We start from the raw sequence: 13,830 nt of genomic DNA, 5'->3' as shown, positions 1-13,830 counted from the left end.
AAAAAAAAAAAAAATTTGCTAGGGTGGGCCACTAGGGAAGCAGGGTCTCCGAAAGCTCTTCAGGGGGCAATGGTGGATAGCCCTGCCCTCCAGTGACCCTGGCCACATGCCCCAACCAAGAGCCTCCACCCAAGAGCACGGAGTGAAGGCCTGACCCTCGCCTCCCACCTCAAAAAAGTTAAAATTCGATTCTGGCCATGTGATCAGTCACCCACGTTCTCAAGTAAAGTCACCTTCATCTAAAAACAGCCACCCCTCCTCCTTACCCACTCGGCAGCCAGGCCAGGGCACCGGGCCAGGCAGGGCCGTGTGGTAAACAAGCCGTGCTGGGAGCCCTGTGGGAGGCGGCCACGGGCAGCCCCTCCCCAGATCGTGGAGCAAGAACATAGTGGGGAGCCAGGGTGGCACCTCCCCTGCTCTACCCTCCTCCCACCCCCAGCCAGGCGCTGTCCTGCCCCTGGCGAGCCAAGCCGGGAGCACCCACCTCCAACAGGAGCCCCTGAGGTGAGTTTCTGGAGAGCTGTCCTGGCCAGGAGGGGCCGTAACACGGTCACTAACCCACAGGGAAAACCTAGGTGTCTGTGCCACGTGGGACATAGCCCTATGACCCAGACTTTCAGATTTTTGTAAGAGTCCCTAGAAAAGGTGGAGCTGTTAAAAGCGAAAAAGAAAAAGAAAGCACAAACACCTGCCCACGTGAACTCAGACACGCGTCCCAGTGCGCACGCTTTGCTGCATGGTGCAAGGACAGCCCCGGACGGGCACAGCAGGCTCCACTTGCTTCCTAGGCTGGGCCTCTGGATTAAACCCAGTGCTAAGCTCTCTGCTTAACAGGAACCCTGCTCGTCTCCCACATAAGAGGAACAAAACTGTGACCGGTGCCACCAAGCAGGGAAGACCAAAGGTCCCTCACCCATTTGGCTGTCCCAATCACCTCAGTGTTGCTCCTGAAACCCAGACAGGGTGGCCGACTCCGGGCACCCAGGGCTATTTCTGGACAGCTCGGAGACAGCAGCTTATCTGCTGCATTCACCTTGCTGGGGGCTCCTATCTGTGTCTTCCAGGAGCTGGGCCAAGGCCCTTACCTGGGAGGTGCTCAGTAAGGGCCGCCTGGGGTTTCAAGAAGAGGCAAAATTACAAGTGCACCAGGAGTAACCTGTTGAAGCTTCTACAAAAGGCGCCCCCTCCCCAACCCTCCCACACCCTGTGGCCCTCGGCTCAGGACACCTGCTCAAGCTCCTGCTCCGACCCCTCCAAGAGCCCAGACCCTCTGCTTCTGTTCCTTGTTCCCCATGTTACGGTCACTATAAACTTCAACTCAGAATCCAACAGGGGTTCCCAATCAGGAAAGAAAATGTCTCTCTACTGAGCAAGAAAGGCTGTCTTGCTGTTCTACTGGAAAAACACCCCTCAATCCATTTCTGGTGAGCATTTTCTCACCACTTGCCCACCCCCAAAACACATCCTCCCCCCCATCCCCCAGCAAAGGCGCTGAGAACGGAATGCCGCGTGAGTCTGCTGAAAAAGGATGTGACCAAGGCGAACTTGGGATATGTCCACCCCCCCTCCCGGGAGTTTTCCCACTTGCACAGCAGGAGGGGTACTGGATTCCATCTCACTCTGGGCCCCGAAACCTGGCAAACTCAGAGAGCAGTGCAGGGTAACCCTGAGGGAGCTCTTGCTTCCCTCCAGGCAGGGCCCCTCAGGGAGAGCCTGACCAGGGCTTAGTGCCTAGGAGACACCAGGGAGCAGGTGCACAGCCGGGCCAGACGCCCGGGCCAAATCTTGTGAAGAACGATAATCCTGTCCAGAGCCAGGGAGCTGACCCACTTCAGGGCCATTCATGCGTGCCTGGTCTCGTGTCCACTGAGGACAACAGCCCATTTTCCAGACGAGAGTGCCAAGGTCGCCGCTTCGGGCAGCACAGGCCACGTAGGGGCCCCAGGGAGTCCTGGAGTTGGGGGGGTTCTTGCCCTAACGCTCCCCAGGAAGGGTGGGCCACACTCAAGGCCCAACTCTCAGGCCACCTCCCCAGCCCTGTGGGGTCTAGTCCGTGGAAGAGTTGGATAGGCACCAGACCAGCCGCCAACCCCAGCTGCAGTCCACAGGGGATCCTCACAGAGCCAGGCTTAGGGTCAGTGGGCAGGGCAGGTGGGCCACCTCCAACCTGCTCCCCAGACGCCCTGGCCCAGGGGACAGCTAGATCCTACCTCTGAACCAGGACACCTCCCCAGGCCACCCAAAATCAGGATGTTCACCTCCAACACCGTCCTGGTTGGGACTCCTCAGTTCTTGCCCCCAAGCCTGGGACTTCACGTTCACACACACCAGGGCGGAGACACCTCTAGGGATTCCTGGATCCCCGGAACCCCCAAAACCTCGGGGACTTTACCCCCAAGCACTGTCGCTGCACACAACTCCTCAGGGTCCTGCTTCACCTCCAGGCGCCACCCCGGCCTGGAAGGCCCCTAGGTCCCCCGGGGTCGGGGTCCCCTGGCCCCATGCACCTTTCAGGTCTGGTCTCCACCCCAGGCCCCCCCGGGTCGGGATCTCCTCGCATTCAGCCGCCCCCCGGGTCGGGGACCCCTCGCCCCCAGCCGACCCCCGGATCGGGGTTCCCTCGCCCCCAGACGCTCCCCGAGTTAGGGTCTCCTCGCCCCGAGCCGCTCCCCGGGTCAAGGTCCCCTCGCCCCCAGGTGACCCCAGGGTCGCGACCCCACTGCCGGCGGCTTCTCCCGGTCCCGGCCTCCCGACTCTCCCTGGAGCCCGCCGGCCTCAACCCCCGCTCGGGCTCCGCGGCCCACAGCCTCGGCCGGGGCCCCACCCTGGGTCCGCTGAGGGCCCCGCGACCCCGGCCCGGTCCTCACCAGCCCCGGCGGCGCCCTGGACGCCCAGCAGCGCGAAGCTCAGCAGCGCGAGCAGCACAGCCGCCATGTCGCCGTCCGCGCAGACCCCGAGCCAACCGTCGCCGCCGCCCGCGGCCGCTATAAGTACCGGCGGGGGACGCAGTCCGGGCGCGCGCACGCAGGGAGGCGCCATGGGGCCCGGGCGCGCGCGGGGACACGCCGGACGCCCCGCCTGCGCACACACGCACGCGCAAGCGCACGCGGGCTTGCGCTACGGAAGCCGGGCGGCGACTGCACGTGACCGCGGTGGGCGACGCCCCTGGCCTGGGCGGAGTGTCTGGCGTTGCTAGGAAACGGGGGCGGGGCCTGAGAGGCCTGGGCTGCAGCCCGCGGTTTCTTTCCAAGTTACTGCGCCCTTAGCAGTAATTCAAACGTGGTCTTGGTGGTCTGATCAGAAAAGAAAAAAGGCGAAAAAAAGAAGAAATAGCTGGTTGTTATATAGCCTAGAAAAAGAATTAAAAAAAGAATAAAAAAAGAAAGAAAAGGAAAGAAAGGAAGAAAAAAAGAAAAGAAAAAAGCAATTAAAATGGTAAATTTTATATTATGTAAATTTTATCACAATAAAAGAGAAGAGTATAAGTTAGGCGAAAGGGAGCTACTTCCCCTGCTCCAGAAAGAACACCTGGAGGGCAGTTGAATTTAAATTTCAAAGAACAAATAATTTGATTGTAAATGCCCCGTGCAGTGTCTGGACTCCGTTGCACAGGGACAGTCTTCCCTGTTTACCTGAAAGTCGGGCTCACTGGGCGTCAGCCCCGCGTCTTGTCTGGCAGCCCCGCCTCGGGGTCCTCACATTTTACAATGAATAATTAAACAAATGATGAAATAATCTCAAGTAGCGATAAATGCAAAAGCAGGGGCTTGGTGCGCTCTTCTTGACCTTGGGTTGGACGATGCTTTCTTAGCTCTGACCCCAAAAGCACAAGGAACAAAAGAAAAAAATTGCACTTCATCAAAATTAAAAACTTTCGGGCCGGGCGCGGTGGCTCACGCCTGTAATCCTAGCACTCTGGGAGGCCGAGGCGGGTGGATCGCTCAAGGTCAGGAGTTCGAGACCAGCCTGAGCAAGAGCGAGACCCCGTCTCTACCAAAAAATAGAAAGAAATGATCTGGACAACTAAAAATATATATATAGAAAAAATTAGCCAGGCATGGTGGTGCATGCCTGTAGTCCCAGCTACTCGGGAGGCTGAGGCAGAAGGATCGCTTGAGCCCAGGAGTCTGAGGTTGCTGTGAGCTAGGCTGACGCCACAGCACTCACTCTAGCTAGGGCAACAAAGCAAGACTCTATCTCAAAAAAAAAAAAAAAAATTAAAAACTTTGGTCCAATAAGAAAGTGAAAAGACAGTCCATCGCACGGGAGGAAATATTCGCAAATCCCATATCTGACAAGGGACTTATATCCGGAATATATACAGAACACTTAAAATTCGATAATAAAAAGACAGATAACGCCATTTAGCTATGGACGGAGGATCTGAATACGCATCTCTCCAAAGAAGATACACAAACTGGCCAACAAGCACAGGAAAAGATCTCAACATCATTATCCCCCAGGGAGACGCATATCAGACAGCCCTTCACACCCGGAAGTGAGCTAGAAAAAGGGAGGTAATAGCAAGCCTTGCTGAGAACTTGAAACGGCTGCTGGGGACACAGCCCAGCCGTTCCTCCAAAGTTCCTTGAACATAGAGTCACTATTTAATCCAGCAATTCCACTCAGGAAAAATGAAAACTAATGTCTGCACAAAAACCTGTACACAAATGTTCACAGCAGCAGATTCACAGTGGCTAAAAAGTTGGACAACCCAGGGCAGCCGTTAAAAAAAAAAAAGTTGGACAACACAAATGTCTTTCAACAGATGAAAAGATAAACAAAATGTGATGCATTCATACAATGGACAATTACTCAGCCATGACAAGGGACGAGGCTCTGACACAGGCCACAGTGTGGAGGGACCTTGAGGACATCGTGCTCAGTGAGAGACACCAGATGCAGAAGGACACACAGTGTGAGACTCCATTTATATGAAACGTCCAGAACAGGCAGATCCACAGAGATGGCACATGGATTCGTGGGTGCTGGGGCTGGGGAGGGGGTGGAGAGTGACTGCTGATAGGGACGGGGCTTCCTTTCGGGCTGATGCGAAGGTTCTAAAATTGACCATGGTGGTGGTTGTGCAACTCTGTGTAGACACTTAAAACCACTGAACTGTATGCTTTAAATGGGTGGATTGTATGACATGTGAATTACACCTCAATTAAAAACTAAGGCAGCTGTGCTCAGTGGCTCGTGCCTGTAGTCCCAGCTACTCCAGACGCCAAGGCAGGAGGATCACTTGAGCCCAGGAGTTGGAGGTTGCAGTGAGCTGTGATGATGCCACTCACTGCACTCCAACCCAGGTGACAGAGTGACACTCAGGCTCTTAAAATAAATAAATACACACATACATACATAAAACAAAACAAAACAGCTGTGGAGCTGAGGGCTTCACTCTGGGAGGCCCACTTGCAGGAACAGCTGGCATCAGGGCCCTTGGAAACTCAGAAATGCCCAGAGCCAAAGAGCCCCAACCCCAGGGGCCATCGGGTTGGAAAAGTCCCCATGGAGGGTGGTGGAAGCTACGTACAGAACGAGGGCAGGAAGTGAGGCCCCATGTGGCTTCAAAGCCCCTCTGGGGTGGTAAATAAGCACAGGGCTCACAGAATTCCTGCCCCTGCCCAGTCCCTCCCTGGCAGGTCCCTGAGGTTGGGCTGAGGGCAGGCCTGTGGGAAGTTTCAGGGCCCCAAGGAGACCTTGGCTTATGTTTACAAAATAAAGCCTGGCTACCTCGAAGACCCGAAGACCCGGCTTTCTGGTCCTTTCCCTGGAGAGCCTTCTCAACTCGCAGGCAGAGCGGGGGATCCCCTCCCCTCCCCAATCCCAGCTGTGCTCCGTCCCAGCCCCAGGGCAGGAGCCTCCAGTCCCCTTCTACTTCCAAGGAGAGGCCTTCCAGGGCCACCAGTGGAGGGTGGCCAGATTTAGCAAATAGAAATAGCACCCAGTAAAATTTAAATTTCAGATTTTACAAAGATAGCTTACATTTTAGCATAAGTGTATCCCATGCAGTATTTGGGATATACTTAGACTGAGAATTATCTGTTGTCTATTTGAAAACTCACATTAACTGGGCGCCCAGCTGGCTCCCCTTGCCTGCCACCCCATGTAATTCTCCTCCTTGTGGTGGTCACTCCAGCCTCGCTGTCTGGGCCGTAATGAGCTGTGGAGTGGGTGATCGCCTGGCATTGTCACTGGCTCTCCCACCCTGGCCTCAGGCTTGCAGGCTCTGTGGGGGGCCCGAGATTTCAGGGCTGGACGTGCTTCTCAAACACAAGTGCAAGGAAAGCCACTCTTCTCTGGCCTCTCCCCCGCTTTGCTCTGTGCAGGAGACGGCCTCCCCAGGGCACAGCCAGCGTTTAAGGAGACGCACAGGCTTCCTGGATGGCAGCCCAAAACTCTTCCTTCTTTGTTCCAGCAGCCAAAGTCCTCCCAGCTGCCCTCAGGCCTGGCCCCGCTGACCCGGTAAGCAGTGCCTGCGCCAGGCTCACCCTTGCCCTGGCGGCTGCCTGGCGCCGCCTCTCTGGGCACAGGCTGCTCTGTCCTGTGTCAGGGGGCCTCACAGTCAGGGACACATTACGGGGTGTCGGTCTCGGTTGGTTTGCATTCTGCTTTTTCTTATAAAACTTTTCAGACACACACTCTGTGCTACGCCGGTCTGTCCATCCCTGAGACTGTCCTTATTCCTTTGTGTGCATTTTTCTGACTGGTGGGGGCTTTGAATCCAGCCCCTTTCCAGGCGGGTGAGGCAATTTCAAGTGATGGGTGGGGAGGAGTGTGGATTTTATGCTAAGGGTGCTGGGAGCCCTGGGAGGTGTTTGAGCAGGGCAGAGTAATCACCCCGTGAGAGGTGTGTCGAGAAGGCTGAGCGGACACCAGAGACCGTGAGGGTCAAGAGTCCAGGCGGGCCGGGCGCGGTGGCTCACGCCTGTAATCCCAGCACTCTGGGAGGCCGAGGCGCGCGGATTGTTTGAGCTCAGGAGTTCGAAACCAGCCTGAGCAAGAGCGAGACCCCGTCTCCACTAAAAATAGAAAGAAATTAATCGGACAACTAAAAATATATAGAAAAAATTAGCCAGGCGTGGTGGCACATGCCTGTAGTCCCAGCTACTCGGGAGGCTGAGGCAGGAGGATCGCTTGATCCCAGGAAGTTGAGGTTGCTGTGAGCTAGGATGACGCCACGGCACTCTAGCCCAGGCAAAAGAGTGAGACTGTCTCAAAAAAAAAAAAAAAAAAAAAATAGAGTCCAGGCGGGGAGAACACCCAGGCCCAGGCAGGAGAGACAGCGGTGGACACAGAGGGTTGTGGTGGGTGGAATGGGACCCCGAAAGCTACGTCCCCAAGAACCTGTCACTCTGACCCTGTTTGGAACAAGGGTCTTTGTGGATGTGATTAAGTTAGGGTCTTGAGATGAGGTGGTCCCTAAATCCAATGACAAGTGTCCTAAGAGACAGAAGAGGAGACAGGCAGAGACTGGAGCGAAGCAGCCACAAGCCAGGGGCGCCTGGAGCCCCCAGGGGCTGGGAGAGGCGGTTAGGACCCTTCCCTGGAGCTGTTCTCAGGAGCACGGCCCTGAAACACCTTGATTTTGGAGAGAACGAATTCCTGCTATTTCAAGCCAGTTTGTGGGTATTTATTTGTTCCGCAGCCCAGCAGACTCATACTGGGGCAGGAGCAGGATTCTGCCAACCGGGTTGGTGGGGCAGAGGGATGTGGGTGTGGGGGCTGTGGTGGGTGGCAGGCTGGGAGCTGGGTCGCCTGCCCAGCCAAGGGGCGCCGGGCTTTACAGAGGGCGCGGCCCAGCGGGTGGAGCTGGCACCGTCCCGTCTTCCCAGAGCCACCCGGGGAGCAGCTGCCCTCTCACCCCCATTCGCTCCTCCCTCGCCAAACTGATATTTTCCCAGAAAAAGGACAGATGGTTGCTGCAAATGGACCTGGCACCTCCGTAATCCCTGGACCTTTGGCTGCGGATGCGTGGGTCCTCTCTCGATGGGACCACGAGTGCTTGATCTTTTCTGTGCGCCAGTAGATAGTCCAGGAAATAAATGAAAACTGAAATACAAATATGAAAAGAGAGGTCAGTCAGCCTCCCCCTAGCTTCATCCACTCCCACATGTTGTTGCTGTTGCCACCGATGACTTAAAAAAGTGTCTTTTAGCTTCACCCTGGGTTATCTGCGATGTGGGGAACCTCTGGGGGGGCCGTCGTCAGTTGGGGAACCTCCACCAGCCTCCGGTGAGCTGGGCGTTAAGATTTCCTGGTGTTTCGAAAGTTTAGTCGCCCATGCGTTTGTGACTTTGCCATGCTGGAATAATGGGAGGGTTCTTTTCCTTTTTCAACTATTATTTTGAAAAGTCCTCAAACTACAGAGAAGTTGTAAGGAAAACACCCTCTGAACACCCAACGACCCTTCCCCTGGATTCTCCAAGTGGGAGGGTTTTGCCACATTTGCGCTGTCTGTGTGCCTGCTTTTGTTTCTTTCTCTTTTTTTTTGACACAGGGACTTGCCCTGTCACCCAGGCTGAGTGCGGTGGCATCATCATAGCTCGCTCCAGCCTCCAACTCCTGGGCTCAAGCGATCCTCCTGCCTCAGTTTCCCAAGTAGCTGGGACTACAGGCACCTGCCACCACACCCAGCTAATTTTTCTATTTTTAGTAGAGACGGGGTCTTGCTCTTGCTAAGGCTGGTCTTGAACTCCTGGCCTCAAGTCATCCTCCTGGCTCGGCCTCCCAGAGTGCTGAGATCACAGGCGTGAGCCACCACACCCAGCCAATTTTTCTTCCAGAACTACCTGGGAGTGAACTGCAGGCATCGTGACTCTTCAACCCTAAACACCCCTAACATATCAGAGAAAACAATCAAATTCGAGAAGGACGTATGGCCACAGAATTCTACTGAATCTATTTTCTGTCACTTGTCCCAGTTGTCTCAACCTCAGCCTTTAGGGACTGTTCCTTGCAGATCCTGGAGCCAGCCCGGAGGCAGCGGCCCTGCACCTGCTGTGCCCGTCATTCTAGACGGACGCCAGGCTGCTCGGCAAGGGGGGGTCCAGCCCGTCCTGTTGTCTGACGTTTCCTGGGTGTGATGTCGGGGTTAGTCCCTGAATCCCACACCCTCCTGGGACGTGTCTGGGGACTGGGACAGCTGCGTCCCCATCTAGGGTGCTCGTAGGCTGGGCTGGGGCCTGTCTGGTGTTCCGACGGGGCTGGCAGCAAGCCTCTGTGTCTGTCCTGTGGGGACAGTGTCCCCCCAAAACTCACAGCCACCTGAGAACGTGACCTTATTTGGAAAAAGGGCGTTTTCGGATGGAGTCAGTTAAGATGAGGTCGTTACCCAGTGGCTGGTGTCTTTACGAGAAGGGGAAGTTTGGATGTGTGGAGATGGAGGCAGAGGCTGGAGCTTCGGGGCTACAGGCCAAGGACGCCCGGAGCCCCCAGGAGCTGGGAGGGGCAGGCGGGACCCTCCCCTGGAGCAGCCCTGCCCACCCACATGCATCTCAGACTTCTGGCCTCCAGGACTGCCAGTTCGTGGTCATTTGTCACGGGGCTCTGGACACGGGGGACACCTCATCCAGTGTCATCGTCCCTGTCCAGGGACCAGAGCACAGTCTGCTCGGTCTCCTGCAGTTGTCCCCCTTTTACGCCAGGGCGTGGAGATCCCAAAGGAGAGTCTGTGGCCTGGAGATAAGCTTCCTCCCCAGCGCGGCTCCACCCTGCAGGCCTGGCCTCCCTGATCTGGGCCAGCTGGAGCCACCCCAGGACCCTGTGGAGGGGGCGGAGCCACCTCTGACCCCCTCCTCCCAGACTCCCCGCCTCTGAATCAAGGTCTCCCTTGAGGATGTCAAAGAACAACAAAAACTCAAAGAGCAACAAAAACCACAGCTCCTTTGAAGCCCCGGCGGCTGTGGCTGGGATGTGGTGAGGGGAGCTCCCTCCCTCAGGAAGCAACACAAAGGGCTGCAGTGCGCAGCAGGCGGGGACGGAAACAGCCCCAGCGTCCCTGCAGGGTGAGGGATAAACACAATTCCCCTCTCTACGGTGGGGGTTGGGACGCAGCACCCCAAGATATGACCAGAATGTGCCTCCCCAGAATGTACTGCTTGGCGTATTTCAGGCTGATTATTCTGAGAAACTGCGGACACAGGACTAGCTCCGAAAAGATGTCCTTTTGGAAAAGAAATGCACATCTATAAAGTAAATCTACGTTAGCAAAACATCTGTACCAGGAAGACGGCTGCTCCAATTTTTCTTTCCTGGGAGACTTTTTTCCCCTTTCTCCCTTCCTCCCTTACTTCCTTCCTTCCTTCCTTTCAGAGGGGGTCTCGCACTGTCACCCAGGCTGGAGTGCAGTGGCATCATCACAGCTCAGTACAGCCTCCAACTCCTGGGCTCAAGCGATCCTCCTGCCTCAGCCTCCCGAGTAGCTGGGACTACAGGCATGCGCCACCATGCCCGGCTAATTTTTTCTATATATTTTTAGTTGTCCAATTAATTTCTTTCTATTTTTAGTAGAGACGGGGTCTCGCTCTTGCTCAGGCTGGTCTCGAACTCCTGAGCTCAAACAATCCGCCCACCTTGGCCTCCCAGAGTGCTAGGATTACAGGCGTGAGCCACCACGCCCGGCCAAATTTTTCTATTTTTAATAGAGATGGGGTGTCAGTGTGTTGCTCAGGCTGGTCTTGAGCTCCTGACCTCAATCGATCCACCCACCTCAGCCTCCAAAAGTACTGGGATTACAGGCATGAGCCACTTGGCCTAGCCATACATTTCAAATTTTTTTTTTAGAGATGGGGTCTTGCTATGTTGCCCAAGCTGGCCTCAAACTCCTGGCCTCAAGTGATCCTCCCACCTTGGCCTCCCAAAGCTCTGGGATTACAGGCATGAGACAGTGTGCTGAGCCTCTTTTTGTAATTCACACACAATAACTGTCCATATTCACGGGGCATGTGGTGATGTTTTGATACATATAAGATGAAGTGATCGTATCAAGGTGTTTGACATTCCGTCATCTCAAACAGTTATCATTTCTTTGTGTTGGGAACATTCAGTATCCTCCTTCCAGCTATTTGAAACTAAAATATTATTATGTGTTAGCTATAGTCATCCTACAGTGGTAGAACAATAGAACTTACTCCTGTCTGGCTGTAGTCTTTTTTCTTCTTCTTTTTTTTCTCACTTTAAATCAAAAGCTGGTATCTGGCTGTAATCTTGAATCATGTAACAAATCTCTCCCCATCCTTCTCTTTACCCCACCCTCCCCAGCCTCTAGTAGCCTCTGTTCTACTTTTCACTTCTATGAGATCAACCTTTTTAAACTTCCACACATGAGTAAGAGCTTGGGGAGGTTTAACTTCCTGTTCTAGCTTGTTTCACTTAACACAATGTGCTCTGGTCCCATCCACCTTGCTGCGAACCACAGGATTTCTTTTTTATGGCTGAGTAGTATTCCATTGTGTGTATATGCCGTGGTTTCTTTATCTATTCATCTGTCCTTGGACACTGAGGTTGACTTGGCTGTCGTGACACAGGCCACAGTGTGGATGAACCTTGAGGACGTCATGCTCAGTGAGAGACACCAGACACAGAAGGACACACAGCGTGAGACTCCGTTTATATGAAATGTCCAGAACAGGCAGAGCCACAGAGATGGGATGTGGATTTGTGGTCACCAGGGCTTGGGGAGGGGGTGGGGAGAGACCGCTGATGGGGACGGGGCTTCCTTTTGGGGTGATGGAACGTTCTGGAATTAGAGGTGGTGGTTGCACAATGTCGTGAACGCATTAAATAACACTGAACTGTTCATTTTAAATCGATAAATTGAATGGTATGTGAATTTCACCACAATTTTTAAGAGACTGAAAGCAGAAAAGTGCCCGGGAAATTAGAGTTGGGTTCCAGGTGCAGGCACGTAGGGAAGCCACCGCGGGCGATGCAGGGGTGACCGCCTTCCTGGGAAGCTCAGCCAGTAGCGGAGGGTGAAGAATCCACAACTTACTCTCGAGTGCTTCAGTCTCAACATTATAGATACACACGACGGATCGGGCACATGTCACATATGGACACTTATGGACCCAGAGGCGGGACACGCAGTTGTTTTCTGTACAATCCCTGACTTTTCTGCATGTTTGAAAATGCAGACGCTGAAACGTTGGGGAACAACGGGGGTGTCTGTGCCTGTGGGGCCGGGCTCTCGTCCTCCGCCCGCGGGAGTGGGCTTGGGAAATGCCGGTCAGCTCCGAGGGCCCAGCTCAGGCCTTTGTAAGAGCCTCAAACCTTCAGAAACTAGCAGAATGTCCTCTACCGCAGGGTCTCCCCCTGGGCGCTATTGACAGTTGGGGCCAGGTGGTTCTCTGGGCAGCGGCCGCCCTGGGCCCTGCAGGGTGCTGAGCAGCCTCCCCGCCTCCACCCACCCTATGCCAGGGGAGGTCACCCCCACTGGTGACAATCACAGAGGTGCCCAGACATTGCACAGCGTCCCCTCGGGCGAGACCCCTGCAGGAGAGGGGACATGGGGTGGGCACCTGCAGAGGGGGCCTCGGGGTGTGCACCTGTCCTGTCTCTTGACTTGACGCTGGTGACAGGGCTGAGCGCTGCCTGTGACAAGTGGTCAGGCCGTTCCCTGGTGACCTGGGAATGTTCTGTCTGCAGCTGATGCCCCCATAAAAAGTTAAAGATTAAAAAGGCACCCGCCCCTCCCAAAAACCTATCACCCCCAACCAGTCATGAGAAAAATATCAGCATCCTACAATAAATATCAGTGTGCTACAATAAATTTTGACTATGGCTGGGCGCGGTGGCTCACGCCTGCAATCCCAGCACTTGAGGAGGCTGAGGAGGGAGGATCGCTTCCTAGGGTGAGGCAGGAACATTCTTCCCCTTGGGCGACCTTTCGTCCCTTTAACTTCTTTGTTGTGTGCAGTAGAACTGTGCAAAAAACTGACTTTGGATGCAATTGTGGCGGGGCTTGAGGGAGTCTCCTGGGTCGACTGTCACGCCGGAGACCTTGGCAGGGGCTTGGGTTGCACACGTGTCTGCACGTGTTGGAACACAGCAAGGCACGCGCTTTGATTTGTGCATTTCGCTGTGTGTCAGAAAGAGAGAGAGAGAGAGAGAGAGAGAGAGAGAGAAAGAGAATGGGAACGCTACACAAATCCAAGGCCACCTAATCCCAGCACTGCGGGAAGCTGAGGGGGAGGATCGTTTGCGGCCAGCAGTTCAAGACCATCCTGGGCAACATAGTGAGACCCTGTGTCTACAAAAAAAATTAAAAACAAAAAATGAAAAGCATAGAGGTACCAGGCAACCCAGCAACTGCACTCCCAGGTCTGCAACCAAGGGGAAGGAAAACACACGTCCACACAGCAGCACAACTCATCATAGACACGATGTGTACACAGCCCGAGAGTCCATCACAGACAGATGGATGGACACACCCGGGTTGGTCCATCCACACGTGGAACATCACTCGGCTGTGAAAAGGGACGAGGCTCTGACACAGGCCACAGCGTGGAGGGACCTTAAGGACATCGTGCTCAGTGAGAGACGCCAGATAAAGAAGGACACAGTGTGAGACTCCGTTTATGTGAAGTGTCCAGAACAGGCAGATCCACAGAGACGGGACGTGGATGCGTGGGTATCAGGGGCGGGGGGAGGGATGAGGGGTGACTTCTAATAGGGACGGGGCTTCCTTTCGGGGTGATGAGAATGTTCTAAAATTGACTGTGGCGATGGTTGCACAGCTCTGTGAAAGTACGAAAGCCCAGTGAACTGCACATTTTAATTTATTTATTTACTTTTTGAGACACGGTCTCGCTCTGTCACCCAGGC

At 54.7% G+C, this 13,830-nt stretch overlaps 1 protein-coding gene across 2 annotated transcripts in view; it reads right to left on the bottom strand.

Moving 5' to 3' along the window:
• The window catches only part of BSG (basigin (Ok blood group)), a 10,209-nt gene extending 7,214 nt beyond the window's left edge, over positions 1-2,995 (bottom strand). The window contains exon 1 of one of the 2 annotated variants that reach the window (XM_012645484.1): positions 2,868-2,995. In XM_012645484.1, the coding sequence (XP_012500938.1) occupies positions 2,868-2,934 (67 nt within the window). In that variant the 5' untranslated portion in view covers positions 2,935-2,995. The remainder of the gene's footprint in view (positions 1-2,867) is intronic. The other variant, XM_012645482.1, reaches the window with a different exon arrangement.
• Between the last annotated feature and the right edge of the window lie 10,835 nt (positions 2,996-13,830).

Source organism: Propithecus coquereli, unplaced genomic scaffold, assembly GCF_000956105.1.
Source record: "Propithecus coquereli isolate 6110/MARCELLA unplaced genomic scaffold, Pcoq_1.0 Scaffold232, whole genome shotgun sequence".
Taxonomy (NCBI): domain Eukaryota; kingdom Metazoa; phylum Chordata; class Mammalia; order Primates; family Indriidae; genus Propithecus; species Propithecus coquereli.
The sequence above is the reverse complement of the archived record's forward strand: the minus strand, read 5'-3'. Positions and strand labels throughout refer to the sequence as shown.